General features: G+C 34.0%; 1 protein-coding gene across 1 annotated transcript in view; it reads right to left on the reverse strand.

Annotated features, from left to right (window-relative positions):
- Nucleotides 1–25,815, reverse strand: part of LOC115885903 (kalirin) — a 402,576-nt gene that overhangs the window by 333,104 nt on the left and 43,657 nt on the right. The window contains exons 3-5 of the mRNA XM_030904931.1: nt 3,039–3,234; nt 1,679–1,788; nt 1,285–1,469 (exon numbers count right to left, since the gene is read on the reverse strand). Coding sequence (XP_030760791.1) covers nt 1,285–1,469; nt 1,679–1,788; nt 3,039–3,234 — 491 coding nt within the window. The remainder of the gene's footprint in view (nt 1–1,284; nt 1,470–1,678; nt 1,789–3,038; nt 3,235–25,815) is intronic.

The following is a 25,815-nucleotide window of genomic DNA, read 5'->3' on the forward strand; positions in this document are numbered from 1 at the left end:
AAAATATTAAAAATACAAGAACTTGTTTGCCAACTTTCTAATATACAGGGTGTCCCAGAAATAAGTGCAAGTATTTTAAGGGGTGGTAGATCCCGATAAAAGAAACATACTTTCTTTTTATCGTTTTTCAAATGAGTCCAAACTAACGGAGTTATTTTACTTTGAAAACTAAAAAAAATGACATTTAGCTAAAATTTTGAGCACCACTGGGATTCTTCTGGATTTTCTTTCTTGTAAATTAATCTAATACCTATGTTGCCATATTATCAAGAAATTATGTTTTTTAACTAAAAACTATAAAAATTTCTAAAAAAAAAATTCAAAAAATTCCGAATTTTCTATTTTTTTTTGCAAAAAAACCTCATAGGCGCGTTTCTCGGGTTGAACTATACTACCAGTTAAAATACTTGCACTTATTTCTGGGACACACTGTATAAAATAATTTTTCCTCGTTTTTTTTTAATGGTACGGTTAAAAAAAAACGAGGAAACTGTACGATTATATCTTTGATAGAGGAAGAATTATAAAATGAACATTTTTTGTATTTATTATTAAGTACATATTTTAAAAATGTTAGCCGTTTCGCAAATATTCGCTTTTTTATTACATATGGCTCTTTGAACGGTTACATTCCAGACAAAAATTATTAGATGGATTTGATAAAAAATTACTGTTGAAAAAACCATATTTAATATAATATTACGAATATCCGCAAATCCGTTCAAAGTTTTGAAATACTTTAAATACAGAAACTGTTCATTTTTTAATTCTCCATCTAACAAATGAATAATATACAGGGTGTTGAATTAAAAAAAAATAACGAAGAAAAACTAGTTTATATTTTAGAAAGTTTGGTATAGAATTTTGAATGACAAGAGTACGATATTAATAGCAAAGTAAGTAAACAATAATAAATACCTAGTATAGTTTTGATTTCAGGACATTTCTTGTATTTTTAATATTTTTTTTTCAAAGGCTGAAAAAATATTGTTTTTATATATTTATCAATATTTCTGAAAATATCAACAAACATATTTAATAATATCTTAGGATTATGTAAAGTGATCAGAAAGGAAGCCAAAAATGCAATAATATAATAAAGGGTGTTCCATTTAAAAAAAAACATCGCGATCCCCTCACCCTTCCTTGACCCAACCTGTAGAAGTTAAAATATTTTCCTGAAACATATCCTAATACATACTTTAGGTCTGCACTTTAACAAAATTCCTAAGTTTTTTTTATTGTACAGATGTCCGATAAAATAAATATAAAAATAATGAATACCTAACACATCTATATCCTCCACTGGCGCCTTCATGATCTTCTTCTTCATCTCGTTGTGCAGATCTATCTTATGTTTGGCCCCGCTGACGTCATCAGCGAAGTCGTTTCTCGCCAGGTCTTCCTGCAGATCATCGAGGCGATCCAGTAGGTCCGCTGCCTGCCACGAGAATTCCTCTACAGCTAATCTAAAGGTGCAATTTTGATAAAGTTAACAATCACAAATACTGACATTATGATTACACAAATAATGATACCAGGCTGGCAAAGCTGTTTCAAAAACCGGTTCACACGGTATAAAAATGGAATTGCAATTTCAAAAGTTTGTTATTAACTACATATATTTACATGTTTAGAGTAGAACACAAATATATTTAAAAATAAAATAAAAACGTACCTAGTTTCAAGCCAGTTGGAGTGGTCGTAGGTGAGAGTTCCTTCCAAATCTGACGTGAGCTGTGTTGTGTCTATAATTTTAGGTAATGCTTCTATGCTTATCATATTTGTCTGAAAAAAAAATCATTATTAGTTAACTGGGCAGTTTTTATTAAACAATTGAATAATTGTATTATTAATATTTCTTTAAAAGTTCTTGCAAAATATATTTAATCATTTTTAACAATCAAACTACAGCAGCACATAAGCCAGAAGCATAGTGCTAAAAATAGGAGGCCGAAGCTGAAAGTTTACAAGGTATTGAGAATATCCAAACCAATTAGAAAAACTAACATTTTATTTGCTAGTGGTACTGAGCTTGTTTTTTTTTTATTCTGCCGCTTGGCTGTCGCCTAATGATGGCTACACACACTACTGCCAGCTTGACAAGCATGCATTAACAATCTTTTTGTACAAGCCATGCATAATTTACCTTCGCCGCCACACGGTACATGCATGCTTGAACAAGCTTCAGTTTATGCAGCGAAAAAGAAGGAAGTCCGCGAAAAAGAAGAAGGAATCCTGAAGGCATTTATCTTTTTTAATAACGGCATCCTTATCGGCTTGCCTGTCAATTAATCTATACTTATTAAGTAAAATTTTGTATGCTGCGTCCTTCTTCACCCTATCATAATATTCTGGTGATTTAATTCGCCAAAGACACGGCTAATTTTCGTATGCGCGAATAAAATCTTCCAATAATCCTCGATTGCTCCTTTTCAGATCGCTAGTCATGATGGCGACGCGACGTACAGGTCATTTACGATCACGGACTGAACTAATTGTTTGCACAAGCTGAATACATGTGGTACACACGTACCGTTTCGCTTGCGCAAGCATGGCTTGTCCAAGCTTGCATGATTCAAATTCAATCAATCATCAAGCGGCTTGCACAATTAAAATGCTTGCGCAAATTTTCCTTATAGACGCTACAGTTTGCTTGTACAAAAAGATTGTTCATGCATGCTTGTCAAGCTTGCAGTAGTGTGTGTAGCCACCTTAACAGTTTAAAGAGAAATACTGCTGTTAAAAAATTGTCATAAAAATATATAAAAAATCTGACTTAAGTCTTTTATAAAAAGACTTAAATCTTTTTAATGGCTTAATAAGTATTTTCTAAAAAGATTTAAATTTTCTATGAGCTTACAGCTCTGATAGCCACCTCAAAAAAAATAACTACACCAAGGATTACTCCACCTAGGCTACAAAAAGAAAAAATTAGAAAATATACATTATTTTCTCTGGTTTTCAGTTTTACATATTTATGTACTTTTATTTTTTAGTCAAAAACCTTAACTCAGACATATTAAACCTGTTTTTACCTCAAATTTGTACTTATGTGAGCCCAAGGACGTTCGCTGTTTCTGCCAAAAGTTATCCGGCTTGACGATGAGGGCCTGATGGACCACCCCCGGAGGAAAGTGCTCGTGCAGCGCCTTCAAAATAGGCTTGACAGTCGACCACGTGGCACCTCGCATGTCCACCAAAACGGTGAAGCCCAAGTTGCGTGCTTCGTCGCTGAAAATGAACATAAAAACGATTATTTCATGGAAAATTGAGATATTTTTGTATATTTTAATATGGAAAGTATTTTTAGAATTCCTGGTTTCCATACTTGACATCGTGAGTGGCAAGGGTAGCAAAGTATATTTAATAAATTTTATTTCCTTAGTTTAGTCAACAATTAGTTACAGAAATTGCTCTTTGAAATATTTGTATTTTAATAAAACACGCTTTTAGGTGTACCAAAAGTAACTTTATATATAGATATGTTTCGGCTTGTTAGACATTTCTCAAGATTTTTTAAAACTTATTAAATAAAGCTCATTAAATTTTGATACATCTGAAAGCGTGTTTTATAATTTTTAAACGTAATAAATCAATTATATATATTATTTATTAAATTTAGTTATAACAAAAGTGTATAATCATAAATCATGATTACCATTATACATTAATATTTCCTGGAACGTCTTTTAATTTTAAGCATTCATATGCAATAATTTTGGAGATGTGTTGTTTACGCTTGATATTGGTCAGTAATGCACGTGACCGAAACTTTGTGTAAATTTTCAACTATACAGGGTGGCGCCTCTCATACCCCGCGGAAGCCCCAAGGAGAACGGTAGTTTATATTGAAATGAAATTTTGGCAGCATATGTAGGTTAACTGAAAGCATTTTATAAAAATATATAGAATTATACTGGGTGTCCCTAAAAAAGTTACACATCAAAGTTGGTTTTTTTCTAATGGAACACCCTATATATTAATTGATTTTCGGATTCGACGAAAAAAATAAAGGTGAGTTTTATTAAAGAAGCATATACCTAAAATCTCAAGTTCACATTTTGTGAAAATGAAGAGTAAATTTTAAATTTCCATAACAGCTACCTAAATTTTCGTTGATCTTGTATAGCCTGATATGTAATTACAGTAACCATTGTATGTTAAACCAAAATAAAATTTGACCCGAAAAGTTATACAGGGTGAGACAAAATTAATATGGAACATTAGTCACTTTTAAAATCAAGTTACTCCTTTATTTTAAATGGAACACCCAGTACATTTTCCCGGTGTTCAATGGGGAATTTATATATCTTCAAAATATTATTAGGGTTGCCTATCCCTCAGAAAAAGATTTTCCGAGATATTTTAATTTTTATGATTTTGCGTCAGTAAATCTTTATTATTTGAAAAAATCTAGGTGGCTGTGTGATATATCTTTTGTTAATTTAACAAAAAATAAAGATTGAAGAGTAAAATACTCAAGGGTAATAAAAAGATACACGTTTAAAACATATTTTAATTATAACCGCATTAAAACTAGATATAAACCTATAATTATGCGACAAAAATTTGCTAGATGATATCAAATGCTCAAAATGCTTCCTTTCCTGTTAACTGAATAAAATGATTGTCTTTTCAAAAGGATCTTTTCATTTTAAAAGGCATATGTGGAGTTCTACCTCGCAAAACAGTTACAATAATTTCTCTCATGTTGTCGACACTAGTTGATCGAGTTTTGTAAACATTGTATTTAACATATCCCCATAAAAAAACCGGACTAGATATAATCAGGAGCATTTAAGTATTCTATTAATTAGTGAATGCACACTGCATTCACCAGCTAATAGAATCATATCAATTCTCTCTGATGTAGGATAAGTTTGCATTTTCGGCAAATTTCTGAGAAGTTTCTTTTGTTTTAACTGACACAAAATGATGACTAGTTGTTAAAGTTGGACTAATTAGACAACTATGTTGAAGTAACGTCAGACCATATCACAGCCACGTAGATGTTATCAAATAATAAAGATCTACTAAGATCAAATCATGTAAATGAAAATATCTAGGAAAATCTTTGTTTGAGGGGTAGGCAACCTTAATAGTATTTTAAAGAGACATTAATTCTCTATTGAATATCGCAATAATATACTGGGTGTTCAATTTAAAATAAGAGAGTAACATGTTTTTAAAGGTGACGAATGTTCAATATTAATTTTGTCTCACCCTGTATACCTTTTTGGATCAAGTTTTAATTTGATTTAAAGTACAATAGTTAATTTAACTACATATTAGGCTTTACCGAGTAAATTCCAATTTAGGTAGCTTTTATTGTAATTTAAAAAATGGTCTTTATTTCTAGAAAATGTTAAATATGTCAAAAACCTTACATTTGAGTCATATACTTTTCTTATAAAACTCACCTTTATTTTTCTCCCAGAATCCGAAAATCAATTAATATATAGGGTGTTCCATTAGAAAAAACACAACTTTGATATGTAACTTTTTTTGGGGACACCCTGTAGAACTCTCTAGAATTAACCTATATATGCTCACAAAATTTCATTTCAATACAAACTGTCGTTTTCCTTGGAGCCTCCGAGGCGTATGAGAGGCGCCACCCTGTACAGGGTGTCCCAATATTCTGAGGACAATACTTCTACGTATTTTTGGAATCAAAATAAGTTCATTGGGCATAATTTACCTCTGTACAAAAGTGCTTCGTTTGTCCACTAGAGGTCATCAAACCTTAAAAAAATAAACACATTTTTTCAAATATTTTAAAAACCATTATTCCGATTGGAATGAGATTTTGGGCGTTATGTTTTAGTGCTCTAACATTTAACTTTCATTTTTAACTTTCATTTAACTTTGCTTTGGCTTTTATATTACAAACCAGGTCTCTTTGGGTTCAATGGACGCCTTTTTTAAATTTAACTTTCACAAAAATCAAGAAACAGTACGGGAAGAAGGTTCAAAACAACCCCTACATAAATTTTAATATAAGTATTTTCCGACTCCACCGAAGGCCAAAATTCTTTTAGTAAAATGGTCCCTCTAGTATTTACTACATTTTTTGTTTCTTGTAAAAAAACGCCATTGTGCATACTTTTTTAGGAAAAAAATATTTCCAAAGCTGACTTATAAAAATGTTTTTTGTCACATCGATCTATGGAGGCGCATAAAATCTATTATGCTGTAATAATCCAGTTGGCGAAAATATGGAATTTTATGTTAGTATCACAAATTATATTTGACAATAAGCTTCATAAATAGCTTAAAAAAATAATTTTTAAATTGATTAACGTTCGGGTTTATTTTTGATTGATACCCCAACGGACAAACGAAGCACTTTTGTATAAAGGTAAATTATGTGCAACAAGTTATTTTGATCCAAAGAAAACGTACTTGTTCTATATCCACGGAATATTAGAACTCACTGTATATTTTGTAGGTCTACTTGGAAAAACAGTGTTTTTCTATAACAGATAAACAATATAAATATTAGAAGCATCATTTTACGAAAAGAAAATCTGTCGTCGGTGGAGTTGGAAAATATTTATACTAAAATTTATGTAAGGGTGGGGATAGTTTTCACCCTTCCCGTACTTTTTCTAGATTTTTATGAAAGCCTAATGTTAAAGCACTTAGCACAATAGACAATTAAAAGTTCATTCAAATCGGAATAACGGTCCTTAAAACATCTAAAAAATATGATTTTTTTTAATTTGATGTCCTCTAGCGGACAAACGAAGCACTTTTGTAGAGGTAAATTGTGTCCAATGAACTTATTTTGATTCCAAAAATACCTAGTAGTTCTATGTCCACGGATTATTGGGACACTTTATAAATGTATACTCTGTGCCATATAAAACCAAAATATTACCTTTATCAGCAAGAACAATCAAATTGTTAAAAAATGTTACAATTGAAAGAAAGATTTCTTAAAGCTGACCACAAGAAAGCCGTCTGGAGTTATGTTAAACACTAGACGATTGGCTTTTTCAAAGAAGCTTTTGCCATATAAAATAGTATACAGGGTGGCCCATCGAAAACGTTCCGCAAGGCATGACTGCCAGGGTATTTATTTTTTTCAAAAAATCCAAAAACACGTCAATTTTGTTTGTAAGGGGGACAACTTTTGCTCCAAAAATGATTGCAAACTATTCATCCCCCAACTTTTTTCAAATGGAAAGGGGGGTCAAGTGGCGCCGCAATGAAAAGAGCTTTCTATTCTCTATATTTCCCCGCTTCGTTTTTGAAAATCGGTCGAGTCATTGAGAAAATATGAAGGAATGAAATTTGAAAAATTTATTTAAGCATTTATCAGATTAAATGATAATTTAGGATAAATTCGACCAATTTGCTGTTTTTTCTTATTATTTCTAGATAAAATTACACTGAATCACCACAATACACCAAAACACTTTTACTTTTACACTGGACGCGCGTTTCGCTAACCATGTTATGATTATAACCAGCAGATGATTATAAACTAAAGTACAATCTACAAGTTGAGCGTTTATATACTCGCCCAGTAGGTACCGAGTGGGCGTGGCAAAATCTAGCCAACCGAGTCAGAGCCCACTGAGCGTAACAGTTAAATGTTAACAGTTAAATATGGGCTCTGACTCGGTTGAAAAATATTCTCTGTGTCATCATCATTCTCAGCTTATTCAACCATTTCCAATTATGGTGCAGCCTCCCTCACATTTATCTATTCTCTTTTGTATTTGAGCTTATTGGTTGTTTATTATTGTCCAAATTATCCCTACTAATTTCTTAATATCATGGTCTAATCTCAGGTTCATTTAACTGTTAACATTTAACTGTTACGCTCAGTGGGCTCTGACTCGGTTGACTAGATTTTGCCACGCCCACTCGGTACCTACTGGGCGAGTATATAAACGCTCAACTTGTAGATTGTACTTTGCTAACATGGTTAGCGAAACGCGCGTCCAGTGTAAAAGTAAAACTGTTTTGGTGTATTGTGGTGATTTAGTGTAATTTTATTTTGCTGTGTAACACCAAAGGTTCCAACCCTCAACTGTAATATTTCTAGATGTTTACGCATTTTTTCACTTGCCACAACGTTGAACGATCAGGTGCGGTAGTTGCTAGATAGCTGTTCTGTGACTTGTACGTTGAAGTTCTTCACAATATCGTTAAACTGACCTACAATAGGATTTCCAAAAATACCAGCCCACACGTTCAATTTCGGAGGGTTTTGTGTGTGCACCTCGTGAAAAACCCTGGGGTTGTCCTCAGCCCAGTACCGACAGTTGTGCCGATTAACTACACCGTTCAAAAAGAAAGTATACTCATCCGAAAAATACACATTAAATAGAAAATTATTATCATTCGCCACTCGTTCACTCATAGCTTCACAAAATTGCAAACAACGATCAAAATCGTCTTCGTCGAGTTCTTGTACCAACTGAATTTTGTACGGGTGGAACTTGTGTTTTTTAATATTCTTTGGAAACTTGTACGATACCCGCCGGTCTCATTGGCTAATTTTCTTGTACTCAGAATACTGTCCATGGCAACTTGGCCCAATACGAATACCTCCATAGCTTCATTTACTACAGGATTTTCCCTCTGCCTCTTTTTATTCATAACGGAACCAGTTTCGCGAAATTTTGCTACTAACTGGCGAACAATTTTGCAATAAAGTTGTTTGTCAGGATGGCGTTCATTGAATATCTGCGCAACCCGATTGCAAACATCTAGAAATAATAAGAAAAAACAGCAAATTGGTCCAAGGAATTTATCCTTATCATTTACTTTGATAAATGTTTAAAAAACTTTTCAAATTTCAATCCTTCATATTTTCTCAACGACTCGACCGATCTTCAAAAACGAAGCAGGAAAGTATAGAGAATAGAAAGCCCTTTTCATTGCGGTACCCCTTGACCCCCCTTCCCATTTGAAAAAAATCGGGGGATGACACCCCCGCTTAGAGGTTTGAAGGTTTTGCAATAATTTTTGGGGCAAAAGTTGTCCTCCTCACAAACAAAATTAACGTGTTTTTGAATTTACCGAAAAAAAAATTACCCTGGCCGTTATGCCCTGCGGAAGTTTTTCGATGGGCCACCCTGAATGATCAGCCTCAACTTTTGGAAGTCTGCAGGTAGAAAATTCGATACATGACTTTTCTATACTAGAGTTTTCTTTAGAAATGTTTCGAGCAACTGATATTTATATATTTATACATAGAACGACACGAATAAAAAATAGTGGACAGGAAAGACATTCTAATAAATAACACCAACACTACTAACTAACTAATACACAGCTCGGGATCTCTACTACCAGAAATTAACAGAAGAATTAAGTTAGCATGGAATACACATGGAAGAAACTCAATAATATTCAAATCTAGAATGCCAGTTTATCTAAAGAAGAAAACATTCGACCAATGTGTACTACCAGGCATGACCTATGCATGCGAAACCTGGACACTTAAGACGGACATTAGGTATAAGGAAACAGCAGGTCGCACAACGCTCAATGGAACGAAATATGCTGGGAATAACCAAGAGATACCGTAAAAAATAGAGTGGATACGACAAAAGACCCAGGTAACATATGTCAGAATCAAATCCCTCAAATGGCAAAGGTCAAATGACACCTGGTAAGAAAGACGGGCAATAGATGGACAATAAAAATTACAGCATGGTACCCAAGAGAAATTAAGAGACATAGAAGAAGACCGAACCTGAGATTAGACCATGATATTAAGAAATTAGTAGGGATAATTTGGACAATGATAAACAACCAATAAGCTCAAATACAAAAGAGAATAGATAAATGTGAGGGAGGCTGCACCATAATTGGAAATGGTTGAATAAGCTGAGAATGATGATGACACAGAGAATACTTTTATGTAAACCTAGTAGTTTTCTAATTCTTCTACATTTGAAAAAACAGAAGTTGGAAGCGTCAGAATTCAATATCAAACCTGCCTGGGATAAAAAGAAATAAAAAATGTAGTTTTTGATGAATCTAAAAGCTTGAAAAGACCAAAATAGCATAATGCACTGTATCCAAAACAGTTTTACATAGAAAGAACAATGAACCCGTTCACTTCAATTTTATGCACAGAAACAACACGAATCCGAACGTTCCAATAGTTTTTATCAGCATCGGCGTGGACAATGAAATTTTCGAGCTCGAAAAATTAATTGTTAAGTCCTATCTGTCGCGCCGCAGAATCGCCGGCATAATTTCGAAACGACATGAATGTAGGAAATTAAGTTTACGTATCTATCTCTCTATTTTAAAGCGGGCAGACAGGCAGCCTTTGCACGGACTCCGTCTGTCTATCGGGCTCTGTCCTATTTCGTTTGTAATCGAAATTTGACGTTAAACTCATTTAGGTTATGTCGATGTGATTATTTGGTGAAATAGTTATTAAATTAACCAGTCAAAGGGCTATTATGGATATTAACGTTCCTATTATCAATGGGAATTTTAAACAAATATTAACGCTGTTTCAATAGTGAATGTCCAATAAGCACTACAAAATTTGGCATTAGAGCATGCACTGATTTGTAGCATTAAGGTTTATTGTTGTTTGGCTAAACAATATAATAATAACTACATAGTCCAGTACTTTAATCCATTTAGTAGATTATACATGGTCTATCTTCACCAAGAGGACTAGACAAGGAGACAGCCTTTAGCCCCTTCTTATTCAATCTTTTAATGGACACCATCATAGAAAAGGTGTCCTGGCTTCTTCTATTCATTTTCATTTTGTCCTTTACTCCTACGTGAAGCAATGGGCTTCAATAAACGCTCTCCAGCGGGTTCGGTTGTTGGCAATTGATTTGACATCTCGCCATGATCGGTTTACTGCTTCAATCTCCTTTTTAATTGTCCTTTGCCATGCATGTCTTGGACGACCAGTTCTTCTACTGCCTTATGGATTCCACTCAATAGCTCTGCCAGCGATGTTGTTGCCCCTTTGCCCTGAAGTGTGACTAATCTACATTCATTTCCTTGGTCTCGTTATACACCTGTCTCTATAATTTGGGCGGGTATTTGGCCAAAAAATTCCCACAATTTTTCGCAGACAGCGCTTTATGAAAACTTGGAGTTTGTGAAATAATGGCGATGTAATTTTCCAGATCTCTGCACTTTTTCTTCTATACTGGATTAAGTATCTCTGTTATGGCTTACTTGCCAATATAGTTACTAGAGCAAGGAAAACTTTTGAGACTATTAGTCTTACAATATATACAGAGGCCAGCTCTCCATCCTCGACATCAGCCGTACCAAAGTTCATGGCACGAACGGTCGTCGTCTCGGCGCACTCAGTGATAAAGTGTTCTGGTGTTTCCCCATTTTCCCCACAGAATCTGCATTCGCCATTGTTTCTCAGCTTCAACTTACTTAGGTGTTCGTTGAGTAGATAGTGTCCTGTTAGAAATCCCGTGGCAATCCAAAGATTGTTTTTACTTAAATCAAGGAAAACCTTTGATTTTTCTCGGTCGTAAGTTCTGAGGAACTTTTTCGAGTGTCTTAGACCCTTGGAGGACGCCCATTCCGTGTTAGGATGGAGTCTTCCGTTTCTACAGTTCCGCTTTCAGTTGGTTCCCGCTTGGAAAACAGAACTGTTCTGGTCCAGTTAGTGGAGTGTTCGCTCCTTTTCTAGCTAGATCATTTGTTGTCCAGTAAGTACCATCTATCATCATTAGCAGTATCAAACTCGTGCATGTTCGCTACTGCTGCACATAGATCTCGTGTATTAGTTAAAAAATAATGGCACACAGTACAAGTGTATGCAAAGAACTCTACAGAGCATAGTATTGTAAGAAGGTGTTTTTTCTTAAACCGATTGATTTTCTAGGTGAAGAAAATAAGATAAAAAAAAACAAAAATAAACAGTTGTACCTTCGGCTGTTACCATTAATCCACGGTCGTACCCGTTCGGAATGTAGGTATCTAATCTAATTTGGGTTAATTCTAAATCGATTTCGTGGTACGTCAAGCGCAAAAAACAAATGATCTGAGCTTTTGTCAGCCGCGCGTTGGGCGTTATAACGGATCTGATATCTTGAAATTTTTTCTTCAGAAATGTAGGGATGTACATAATTATCGATATATAAAAATTCCGATATTTTTCGCAAATACTTTTTTTTTGTAAATACATGAGCATACATGAATATTTAGGCGGATTTATTTTTTTTTATTTTTTTTTTTCTCTAAAACCGTTCAATAAACAAGTAAAACTGAAAAGATCAATTTTGTTAAAAAAAATTGACATTAAGAAAAAAAATATTTTCTCGAAAAAACGCAGTTTCGTATTCGTACCATTTCATTTAAGTCGATTAAATTCGATTTTTTTTTAATTTTTAACAATCTGTACATCAAAAAAGAAGTACCTATCTTAGATCGTATGTTCATATAAAGTTTTGAAATGAACATAATGAATCACACCTTATTTTTTTAGACTACTTAAGAAACACCCTAAAATGTAGAATGTTTAGGAGGGGAGTTAATCACCGCGACCTTACAGATCTATTGTGTGTTCCCCTTTCTTGAGTTATAACGAGTTATAACTCATCATACAGTCTCACATTCTGGCTTTAACAAAAGCCAGTATCTGAGACGGCTCCACAGAGACCAGTTCTCCATCCTCGACATCAGCCGTACCAAGTTCATGGCACGAACGGTAGTCGTCTCGGTGCACTCAGTGAGTGACGTTTCTCCGTTTTCCCCACAGAATCTGTATTCGACGTTGTTTCTCAGCTTCAGCCTACAGAGATGTTCGTTGAAGAGACAGTGTCCTGTTGAAAACGCCGCGACAATCCGAAGATTGTTTTGACTTAAATCAAGGAAAATCTTTGATTTTTCTCGGTCGCAAGTTCTGTGTCTTAGACCGTTGGAGGATTCCCATTCCAGATTACGGATCTTCCAGGTTCTTAACTTCCGCTTTTAGTTGGTCTCCTCTTGGAAAAGAGAACGGTTCTGGTCTAGTTAGTGGAGTGTTCGCTCTTTTTCTAACTAGATCATTTGCTTTTCCAATGCCTTCTATCCATTGGTGAGCGGGCACCCAGAGTAGGAGGACTTTATTTTCTTTGCCTAATTTTTCACTCAGTACCCTAATAAGATACACCCTATATATCGTCACCTATCTGACACTCTAATTTACCAAAAATAACAAATAAAACAATCGTTTAGAATTATTTCATTTGGTATCTGAATAGCAATTAATCATGTTAAACTTTAATTACTATCTTATTTGTGATACGTATCTACGTATGTATCGATATTTTCTAAGAGAACATCCCTATCATACCGAGAGACCCCACATTTACAATTTATTCGTTTAATTTGCAGATGTTTTCGGGTTGTCAAAGTCGTCTTAAAATGTATTCAAACAATGGATTGATTCCCCGAAACAAGCTTTTGTTCAGTTCAATGTACCGATGATTACAAAAGTCAGTCTGAATTATTTTCTCCCTGAAATTTTAAATTGGACAAAATAAATAAAAAGGAATATCATACCAGCTGAAATTTTTGCCCAGTTTTGTGACGGTTTCCATGACTAGTAGTTTACTTCTACCGGATGGTGTATAGTCGCTGAAAACATAGGAAATCCCATTCAAATTTTTCACTATCCAAATATTGACTGTCCTGTTCATTTTATAGCGAAATCTCTAATAGTTTTTTTAAATGCCAAATTTTATTAATTTTGGACAAATTGATTTTAACTAATTTACTAAAATCTGCTTCTCATCTATTTTTAAATGAAAACTGAACAGGAAACAATGCAAACCCAGACAAATGCCGACATACCTTAAGTTGTCAACCTATGATTGTCAAATAGTGTAATTTTAATATTTAACACTAATAACAAATTAATTGTTATTACGAGCTACACAACTAAGAAAAAAGTCATCATGATACAATGCTACTGTGCGGGAAATATCTTAGGGTACGTTTTTATTGGAGCTGCGATAAACGATAAAAGCAGTGAATTAGCGCTGCTCTTATCGTTGCTCCACTGCCAACCGTGTCTCAACGCGTTGCTCCAATATAAACACCTACATATAAATTAATATAATAATATTCTTTGCTTCGCTACTATCGCTGCTCTTATCGTTTATCGCCGCTCCAACTTAAACGCACCCTTAGGGTAAGAACATAGTGGAGGCAGGTTTCTGCTTTCCGGCAACCAGCGCCGTCTCTGGGGACCTATTCTTGACCACATATCGCTCACATCTCGCATCTCCGAAAAAGCCATATAACAATACACGTGATGCGTAACTTTGCGTATATGCCGTGTATTGTTATATAGCTTTTTCGGAGATGCGAGCAGGGTTCGGAAGTAGTTAATTAAGAGGAAATTTACCTGATTAACTAACCTAACCTAACCTAACCATATCCAAACGCCGCTCCCGCCGCGCCGGCCCCGCACATAGGGGTATTTGGTCTATAAACCTGGCCAAAAGTGAAATATTTTTATTTTCATTTTTTATCTTAACTGAATACAAATCTATAAATACTAAATGTAAGCGCGTTTATTAGCTTTTTTTAAGTCGTAAGTTGATTATCAAATAAATAATATATTTCAATTATAAGTATGAATTATCTTGAGTGTATTCTGAAAATTTCTAAGATTATAAAATAGTGGAATTGTTTGTAGTGCTTTTTTTGCAAATTGTTTATAATAACTATCATGATGGATACAGAGCCAGCTGGCAAGTCCTGTTTTATGCCATATTTTTATTTTGAAACGTTTCCTTCTATTCTATTTCTTTATAATGTTTTATATTTAAAAAATCAGAGGCATTTTTATAAGGTGTAAGACTATTGGGCAATATTCCGCATAGAAATTAGTATCCGTTCAATGCTTAAAGTCTCCAGCTTTGGAATATGTACAAAAATCTTGCGAATATTTGCCACTGCCAAAAAAACATTGATTTAAATAGATTCTTAAAGGAAATAGTCTTTACCCTATAACACCCATCCTCGCTCAAATATCGTCTATAATATACAAATTACTTTCTTGTTCTAGCATCCTCATCCAATTGCTTGGTTTTGCACAGAATGGCCTTATTTGATCGTGGCCTTATTTGATCGGAGGGTTTCAGAGTAGAGGAAAAAATATTGTGTAGGAAAAACAAAATGAGGTTCCATATTAGCACCCTGTCCTCTAATAATTAATATTACTAGCAAAAAAGCAAAAAAATCATAAAACATAATTTTGGCCAACTTTTAGTTCTTAACACCCTCTGTGCGCCGTCGGCGCCTGCCAAAGCAGAAATAAATACATTTTCGTTCCGGTAAAAGCGAGAACGCCGACGAACGCTGGTTGACGGCTCCTACCTGCTTTTACTGTGAACTAACCGATTTGATAACACGCTTTAATTTCTCAAGGTTATAAGCGCAAGGCGGCGCGGCGCGGCGCTACTATGTAACCATATACAGGGTGTCCCAGAAATACGTGCAAGTATTTTAACTTAACTGGTAGTATAGTTCAACCCCAGAAACACGCCTATGAGGTTTTTTTCTAAATATTTTTTTTGAAAATTCGGAATTTTTTGAAAATATTTTTGAAATTTTTTTGCAATTTTTTTTTAGTTTTTATTTCAAAAAATAATTTCTTGATAATATGGCAACATAGGTAGTAGATTAAATTTATAAGAAAGAAAATCCAGAAAAGATCCAGTGGTTCTCAAACAAATATCGAAGTATTGGAAAGAATATGTAAGGACCAAGAACTATTGACTACAATAAAACGATGGAAAGCAGCATATTTTGGTCATATTTTTCGAAATAACAAATATAGTTTCTTACAGCTGATCGTTGAGGGAAAGATTGAAGGACGACGAGGCATCGGGCGTAAACGGTTTTCCTGCTTGCGGAATTTGCACCAGTGGTTTAATATAGGAGAGGCAAGTGCAATTATCCGTTTGGCTCAGACAGGGAGGAATTCCAATTGATGGTCGCCAACCTCCGATGAGGAGAAGGCACATGAAGAAGGTTCTCAAAATTTGAGCAAAAAATCATTTTTTTTGGAAATTTTCAAAGTAAAATAACTCCGATATTTTGGACTTATTTGAAAAACGATAAAGAGAAAATATGTTTCTTTTATCGAGATCTACCACCCTTTAAAATACTTGCGCTTATTTCTGGGATACCCTGTTTATAACAATACACGTGATGCGTATACGCAAAGTTGCGAACGATGTCAAGAATAGGTACCCAGATTGGCGCTGGCTACCAGAAAGCGGCAAACCTGCTTGCACTGTGTTCGCACACTTAGGCAGTGTATCTGATACGTTTTCGGTTAATTTCCCTGATAAAAATTCTACCAAGGCGATATTGGTTTACCAGGTCGACAGTACTTACTTACTCACTGCCATTACTCACTGACGAGTATTTGACACGCAACAGAAGATGGTTACGCAAGGCGTTTTCTTTCATGAGCTTTTCTGTGACTGAAAAGCCCGATACGTGATGTTATCTGTCTACCTCACTCCGGATATTCAAAAATCTCATTGCTTTGTTGCCTCTTTACCTTTTGGTTTTTCGTTGTTAACTGAGTTTGCAGTTTTTCTCCATTGCGTTCTATTGTGCGCTGCTCCTTCCCACTTATCCCTTGTAAGTTTTCGTAGAAAATATCCTTGTACCTTTTGAGTTGTCCACCCGGTTTCCTCTTACCATCTGCAAACTCACCGTATAGAAGAGATTTCGATAGGTCATTTTCTTGCATCCTACGTACATGACCAGCCCATCTTAAACTGGATTTAGTAATCATGATCAGCGCTCACGCAGCTACCTTTTTCAAGGACCGATACGTTTTAGACATGGTAGTACCATTTGATTCTTAACAGTTGTCTAAGATGTCTCTATTGCAACTTGTTTAATGCGTTCATGTGTCGGCAGTACGGCGCAGCACCCAGGTTTCGGTTCCTTCAGAATATAACATGGTGGGGATTATTATTGCTCGGTACACTGCAAGTTTCATTGTACTCAAGTCATGATCGTAGAAAATCCTGTTTTTTAATTTCCAGAATACTCTTGAGGCGCTGCTAATCCTGTGCTGAATTTCAGAGTCGATATTGGCCTTTTCTAAAATGAAACTGCCGAGGTAGGGTAAGTCCGGTACAGATGCCCCACCGGGTGAGATGGCCACAGCGTGTAAATTTCTAATCATGTGACTTATCAGTTGCTTCTCGCTAGATACGGCAGTAGTTCACCTGCTGCTATTATGGTCTGACATAATTTGAATGTCAATAAAAAAACAGGCTAGTTTTTACAAAGAACTGTTTTTATATAAGTACATATTCTTTTACTGTCAGAGGTCGCGTGGGAATAACGTAATATTATGTAAGTTTTTGGTATTTCATGCCATTTTATATTAAAATACATGCTTCGTGAAGTATTTTCAAACTTCAAAAAATTAATCATGTCGCTGCATTTTAAAACCTTGCGATGGGGCATCTCTCCCATCGTATTGGGAGAGATGCCACATAGAAAGCTGGTAAAGATGCCCTACTAATTCATTTACTAAAAAGTAACTTTTTTAATCATGCCTACTAAACATAAAATAAAATGTCCCGATAGCGCTCAGCGTTTTGAAAAATCATTGGCTGCCGCTTTACAAGCCATTAATACACCAAATGGGCATAAAAGCATAATGCATGCTTTTGGAATCCCTGCAAGGACTTTGAGACGTAGGGAGGTTATCAACAACACGGAAAAAGCAAGCATAGGACCATCCTCAACATTTGGATATTAGTTAAAAAAATAAAAAATAACCTTAGATATTTAACCAATATGTATATGTATTTTTTTGCGGGGCATTTCTCCCCTGTTGGAAGGCCATCTCTCCCGCAACGCAGGGAGAGATGGTCAATTTTCTATTTTTTTATTGTTCTCTTACTATTATATATACTTACTTATTATATTACTATCTTAGTCCTATTATGAATTATTATTAAAGATAGTTTACGACTGCATCATTAGTTTCATTTAAAATTAACTACCAATATGTATTATTAGCCCCAAAATAAAAGAGGGGCATCTCTACCGGACTTACCCTAATTGAATTCCGCTACATATTCCAACAGTTCTCCGATTTTTACAGCGTTGTTCCGATCTTCCAAGGAAGTGCATATGATTTTAGCTTTATCGATGTTCAACTTAAGACCCAAAGCCTCGCATGCTCAGGTATGTGTCAGCATTTCTTGTAGCTGTAACATTTTTGCAACTAGAGCGCAGTCATCAGCGTATTGAAATTGACAAAAAGTCGACAGTACAAAAAGTTGAAAGAGTTTGAAGAAAAGGAATCCGTAATAAAGAACTGGTAAGCACAGCAGTTATGAAAGGTACTGAAGAAAATAATGATAGAAATCAGGATAATTTACTCCAAGTGGAAGAATATAAGAATATTTATATACAAGTATCGGAGAAATTAGACAATAGTGATATAAGAAGTATCGGAGAAAATGTAACAAAAATATATAAAAAAATATCATCCATTTAAATGAATGGTATAGTCTCGATTAGGTTAATATGGATAATTAAATAATATTTAAATATGTATCTTTAAAGAATAAGAATGATTGACGTTTTTTCTTAAGTCTAAATAAAGATTTGTGTGTTTTCCTAATCAAGTCTTACCGTGAAAATTGGCTAGTTTCTATGTAACAGCTCGCTCGCAGTTCCTTCCCTTTCGCTCAGCTAACTGAAATTTGCAATTCTATTGCTCGTTAGGCCTTTCTAGATAAACACTAATTTAATTTGTCCCCGGTCCTGTACTTGGCATTGGACGCAGATCGATTCTTCAGCGATCGATCCCGCTTCCGTAAGGCGTTTTTGTATTATTTCTTTATTAAAAGTCAAGTTTATGGCAAAAAATTACTTAAAGAACATATACAGGTTAGTCCAAACTGTATTAGGGAGAGTTCGGCAGTATATTCTGCAGGTAAATAAGTAAAAAAGTTGACAAATTTATTTTCCAAAAAATTTCTGATCTATGGTCGATATTTGGATGAAAATTGGTGTCTGGAAGTTTTTTGGAATGAGAAATTTGATTTCGATGTCAATATGATTCGTACTAGAAGAGCTATGGATTATACAACTCTACGTATATTTTTTCTATATAGAAGGATGCGATTAATAAGTGATTATCGCTTGGTGGCCATATGTTTGGCTTTTTGTTGTATTTTAGTTGGTTTTATGTTGTATTATCGCTTGGTGGCCATATTGTCATTTTTTGAAATATTAATTCAGAAGTCATTTCTGTCAGTTCCACAAAATATCCCTAATTATTATAACAAAATTGTTTAAGATAAGAAGGATATATGTACCTTATTTCGTTGTATAATCTTTTGAATACCACTCGATGTTTCGGGATTATTTAATACTTTTGTCTGACACTCAATGTGATACCGGCAACATTACGACTCCTTCGGAGTCTACCCCAATGCATTTAAGGTCGCTCGTGGAACGAAATCAAATGAAGCTGATTTTTGGTTAATATCTAGTTTTGGTCGCCCCGATTAACATACAAAAAGTCCCCACCCCTGCGAGGGTGCAAACCACCCCCAAAGGTTTTTTAGTTTTCGTCCATTATCTCGAATATGGTTGATTTTTTCAAAAAAAGACTAGACATTAAAAAAAAATAAAGCCAATAAAATTATCTACAAAATGATGTATATAAGTCTTTTCTGATGTATATAATTCTAATTTACACAGTGGCGTCCAGCAAACGTTTAAAGTCGACAAAGTCCATTTTTTGTACATTTTTAAAGTTTCCGTTATTTATTTCAAAAATGGTTGATTTAAGAAAAAAATACTATATAACAAAATGGGCAATCCAGTAAAAATACCTACAAAATGATGTATATAAGTACATATTTAAGTTAACACAGTGGCGTACACTAAAGGTATTTATGTTGGTGTTAATATTTTCCATCGTGTAGCGTAAAATTAATAGGTACCTTATTTAAACAAAGTCTTCTTCGTGGTCATCCTCGTTTTCATCAGTCTGCTTAGGGACGACAACATTGCTTCAGGATTGTCCTTGGCATTGCCACAGACATCGGAGCAATCTAATCCAGCTTTTCTGCAACTGCGCGGTTTTCCACAATCTGTCCTACAGTTGCAGAACAACAATTTTGAAATAAAATCTGGGGCAATGGGCTTATTAACAGTTGTTGGCATCAAAAACCTTGTTTTTTTCCATCCCCAAGAGGTATATAGCATCCAATTCAATTCCCAACCATGCCTGAATTTTGTGATACACCCGCAAACTGTGGTTGGATGCAGCGTCGGATGTTGGCGGCAGAGATGTCAAGGAGAAGGTCGAGTTGAGGCTTTGTCGCGCAGTATTGTTGTTGAATTTTACGAACCGTAGTTGATCTAATGTTTTTATTAATTTATCGGCTCCATATAAAATTAAAAGAAATTCTTCTCCTACAGAAATGAATTTACTTTGTAAGTTGTGTCACATCCAGAAATGGCATGGCAAAATACGATAGAGGTTGTAAGGACATCTATCTGGTTCTGCAGGAAACCTACGTGCGTGCTTTTATTAAGTTTTGTAGCTTGGCCAGGTCTTAACATAAATATGGTGTCGGATTTTGTTTTAAATAGTAGTAAAACCATTAAGTTAGTGTCTTCTCCAACCAATGTTACTCGTATTTCTGATTTTCAACTTTGTCCACTATAAGTATATCTGCATCACCGTCTGCCTGAAATACTTGAACACCAGCTTCTTTAAGTTTTGACTCAGTTGTTTAATAAATAACGACATATTGTTCTTATTCGAAAAAATTGTGATTGGTTGATGGTTGCCATAGCGTCTTCCGAAAATTGGACGTCAGCACAAGTATTTTTTTCATACCGACCATAAAAAGGGAAAGTTGTCAATCTATAAGCTTTTAGAAAAAAATCCGGAGTTACAAAGGAAAGTAGCAGTTTTTTAACGCCATATGCCTACAAAAGTGAATTAATTTCTGTAGGAGAAGAATTCCTTTTAATTTTATATGGAGCCGGTAAATCAATAAAAACATTAGATCAACTCCGGTTTGTAAAATTCAACAATACTGCACAACAAAGCCTCAACTCGGACTTCTCCCTTGGCATCTCTGCCGCCAACATCCGACACTGCATCCAACCACAGTTTGCGGGTGTATCACCAAATTCAGGCATGGTTGGGGATTGAATTGGATGCTATATACCTCTTGGGGATGGAAAAAACAGGGTTTTTGGTGCCAACAACTGTTAATAAGCCCATTGCCCTAGATTTTATTTTAAAATTGGTGTTCTACAACTGTAGGACAGATTGTGGGAAGTCCTCTAGCAATGTTCTCGTCTCTAAGAAGACTGATGAAAACGAGGATGACCACGAAGAAGACTTTGTTTAAATAAGGTTCCTATTAATTTTACGCTACACGATGGAAAATATTAACACCAACAAAGACCTTTAGTGTACGCCACTGTGTTAACTTAAATATCTACTTATACACATTTTGTAGGTATTTTTACTGGATTCCTATTTTGTTATGTGGTATTTTTTTCTTAAATCAACCATTTTTGAAATAAATAACGAAAACTTTAAAAAATGTACAAAAAATGGACTTTGCCGACTTTAAACGTTTGCTGCACGTCACTGTGTAAATTAAAATATAGACTTATATACATCAATTTGTAGATAATCTTATTGGCTTTAATTTTAATATCTAGTCTTTTTTTGAAAAAATCAACCATATTTGAGATAATGGGCGAAAACTAAAAAAATGTACCTTTGGGGGTGGTTTTGGGGTGGTTTGCACCTTCGCAGGGGTGGGGACTTTTTGTATGTTAATCGGGGCGACCAAAGCTAGATATTAACCAAAAATCAGCTTCATGTGATTTTGTTCCACGAGCACCATAGGATCGAAAATAACGGCCCTGGAGTAGTCGTAGTGTTGCCGGGTAACGCATTTCGTGTCAGGTAAAAGTATTATCTAGAAGAAATCCTAGGGTTTCGATATCAACATATAAATAATAAAACACATTTAAAATTAAATAAGAACGAAAATAATGTGTATAAGATAAAGTTCACAACAGAACTACTAATTCGGACATCATGTTTTTTTTATGTAATGCCGTTGGCGTGTCCTATGTTTGACTTTTATTTAATTGAAGAAAAGCTAGTCACGTTACTTAACGTCTGTCTACAGCACACGGAGCTGAATGTAATTATTTTGGTTTCATTTCGTTAACATCTTCTCTTTAATTTCTCTGTTTGTTTTTTTCTTTCTTTTTCGACGTTTTGTATCATTCCATTTTATTTAATATCATTATACAGGGTGCTCGTGTGGATATTCCCCATGTAAAAATAAGATTTATTTTTATATCAACATTTCGTTGTTCGATTCTGCTTTGTTTTGTAGCTACAGAGGGTTAGATCTTATTTTTTTTATTTATTATAATTTTCTTCAAAGTGCTCTTAGTGATTCGAATGACATTTTGACGAAAAAAAGTTTCTAAAAGTGCTACATATGTAAAGTTTAAAACACAACGTATAGTTTATACAAAAATTTAACGTATATATGAGTTATTTTGAACAGCTGCATAATGCCCATATACAGAAGAATGTTTTAGCTGCATGCCTATGAAATGGCTGGTATACCGTAAAGTTTGTACGTATATTAAGAAAAATAAAACCAGGAGTAATTTTTCATGCAAAACGTAATAATATCTGCATAAATGCCTACTTAATAACCCTATCGATAAAACGAAAACAAATTTACCGTTAGATTACCAATTTTGAAGTAATCTTTATAATAGCTGTAAATTTACAGACTCCGCTACAGCATTAACTATTTCAAGCGACCAATTTTCAAGGAATTAAAGCACTTCTCATCGAATTGTTGGCCAAACATTCACAGAATATATATTTTCCATCTATAATCTAGGATTATACAGGGTGTTTCAAAACAAATGCGAAAAACTTCAGGGGGTGATTCCTTGTTCAAAATAAAGGGTAGTTTGCTTTATAAACGTTGGGTCAAAAGTCAACCATTAGGGAGATATCGCGGTACAAAGATGGCGGAAAAATAATGTTTTTATTTTTTATCTTGAAAATGAAAAGAGATAGACTAATGAAATTTTATGGAAGCATTACTGTTATGAAAACACACTTTCAGGTAATTTTTTTACTTTTTTAAAATGAGTGGAAGGGGTTGAAATAAACTACCCCTATCATTCTTGTTAATGAAATTGTGTTGGTGTTTTTTTGATAAAACTCACCGATTTGAAATTAAAAAATAAAATGTAAAGCATTACATGTCAGGACAAAAAACATTTTTAGATAAAGAATTTAGTGGGCAGCTGTAATTTTTTTAGGAAAAAATCTAGTCGGCCGCTGTCACTTTTTAGGATGTTTCTAATATTGTTTTATTTGACATTATCCTACTGCAATACGTTATTATCTAGATTATTATTATTATCATTATTATCACTAGATTCTTAATCTAAAAATATTTTTAGTCCTGACATGTAATGCTTTACATTTTATTTTTTAATTTCAAATCGGTGAGTTTTATCAAAAAAATATAAGAGATAAAAAAGTTTCTAAACAAACTAAACTATCCAAATTAATTTTTTTGCATGTGTTTGATAAGATTTTTCTTTAAATTTCGTTAACAAAAATGATAGGGGTAGTTTATTTCAACCCCTTCCACTCATTTCAAAAAAGTGAAAAAATTACCAGAAAGTGTGTTTTCATAACAGTAATGCTTCCGTAAAATTTTATTAGTCTATCTCTTTTCGTTTTCAAGATAAAAAATAAAAACATTATTTTTCCGCCATCTTTGTACCGCGATATCTCCCTAATGGTTGACTTTTGACCCAACGTTTATGAAGCAAACTATCCTTTATTTTAAACAAGGAATCACCCCCTGAAGTTTTTCGCATTTGTTTTGAAACACCCTGTAGATGGAAAAAGTAGTTTGGTTTGGTTTATAAATAATGTATACAGGGTGGCGTACCTCATTCGCCTCGGTTGATTATACGGAAACGGAAAGATGTAGAAACAAAATATTTTATTATGGGTATATGTGGGAACGCAATGCGCATAATTTAAAATTATTTTGAAATATACAGGGTGTGTCAGAACTAAAGAATATATCTACAAGTCATCGTAATATAAATCAAAGAACTACTTCTTTATTTTTCTTGATTTATTTTTCTTGAATACTTACTTATTAAACTATTGTAGGTAAATTAAATAAAAGTAAACTGTTATAAATTTAGATAAAGTCCATAAACTAATGCCGTTTTTATTCAAAATCTGACCCAGATAGGTATAGGAAACCCTAATATAGTGTGAAAAAGCATTTAAATCTGCTTCGACCTATTCTAAAAAACACATAGTGTTGTATTTGAAATAACGAAATAAGTTTATTTCTCTGACTTCAAAGTCAACACAAGAATTAACTCTAAAAAGTGATGTACAGGGTGTTGACAATTTCTTTTATATCATGCATATTTAAAAATCTTTAAATATCTCAAAAACCAGAGAATTTAAACATATTAAACTCTTATAGTTAATGCCTTATTCTATGCCAAAGATTCCAAAAATGAAATAAAATACCGGGTGTTCCATAAGAAAAAATATACCTTTGGTATGTATCTTAGTTCTGACACACCCTGTACATTTGAAAATAATTTTAAATTATGCACATTGCCTCTCTACACATACCCATAAAAAATTTTGTTTCTACATCTTTCCATTGTCGTATAATCAACCGAGGCGAATGAGGTGCGCCACCCTGTATAATAATTATTTATAAAAATAATCTATTATCATCGTTTAACTACTCCTTTATTACAATGTACAGGGTGTTCCACTAAGAATGGTTGTCGGCTGTATCTCGGAAAGTATTCTCCGTAGGGCCCGCGGAAAATAAATTCAAAAAGGTCACGACAAAAATCCTGAAAATGATTTTTAAGTGCCTAGAACCTTTGCTAGAACTGTCCCTAAAAGACACATAAGAAAATGGGATATTTACAAAATTTTGCCCAGACAAGAGAGGTATTATAAATAATGGAATCCTATTCTCCAGCAAATTTCAAATCTTCTTTCCCTGAAAATCTGATTATTTAAATAATTCAACAAAAAGCACATTACCACATCTTTTGTTAAAACCTCTCTAAACAAGTGCATCGGAAAAGCTGTGCTGTTAACGAACAGGAATAAATCCAAATACAGGGTGTTTCAAAACACATGTGCCATTTCTCACGTAAAAATAAGATTTATTTTTCATATCAACATAGGTCCGATTCTGCTTTGTTTCATAGCTACGGGGTATTAAGTCTTAATAATCTTTCGATTTATTATAATTTTCTTCCAAGTACTTTTAGTGTTTTAAATGAAATTTTGAAGGTTAAAGTTACTATACGTGCTACATATTTTAATACTAAAAAAGTGTCGATAAATTCATCAGGGACTTGCATATGGGATATCATTAGAATATTTCTCAAAAAAGAAACATGTGCGCCACTGACTTTTTTCGTTTGATATCAAAATTGTGTAGGCCGCTTAATGCCAATTAAAAGTTCTTGAAATCTCTTGATATTTTGTCGAATTCGGCCTCCTTGATGAGAAAAAAACAATTTTATCAATCACAATTAATAAAATTAAAATAAAATAAATAAATTATATCAATCACAACCTCACCAAATCACAACCTCATTTATTATTAAATATTATTATTATATTATTAAATATTATTATATTAATATATTAGCCTTTTATTAGTTATTATTACTATTAGACCAACCTACAGCAATTCCAAA

This window comes from Sitophilus oryzae, unplaced genomic scaffold (genome assembly GCF_002938485.1).
Source record: "Sitophilus oryzae breed Bouriz unplaced genomic scaffold, Soryzae_2.0 scaffold_465_pilon_pilon, whole genome shotgun sequence".
In the NCBI taxonomy this organism is placed as follows: Eukaryota; Metazoa; Arthropoda; class Insecta; order Coleoptera; family Curculionidae; genus Sitophilus; species Sitophilus oryzae.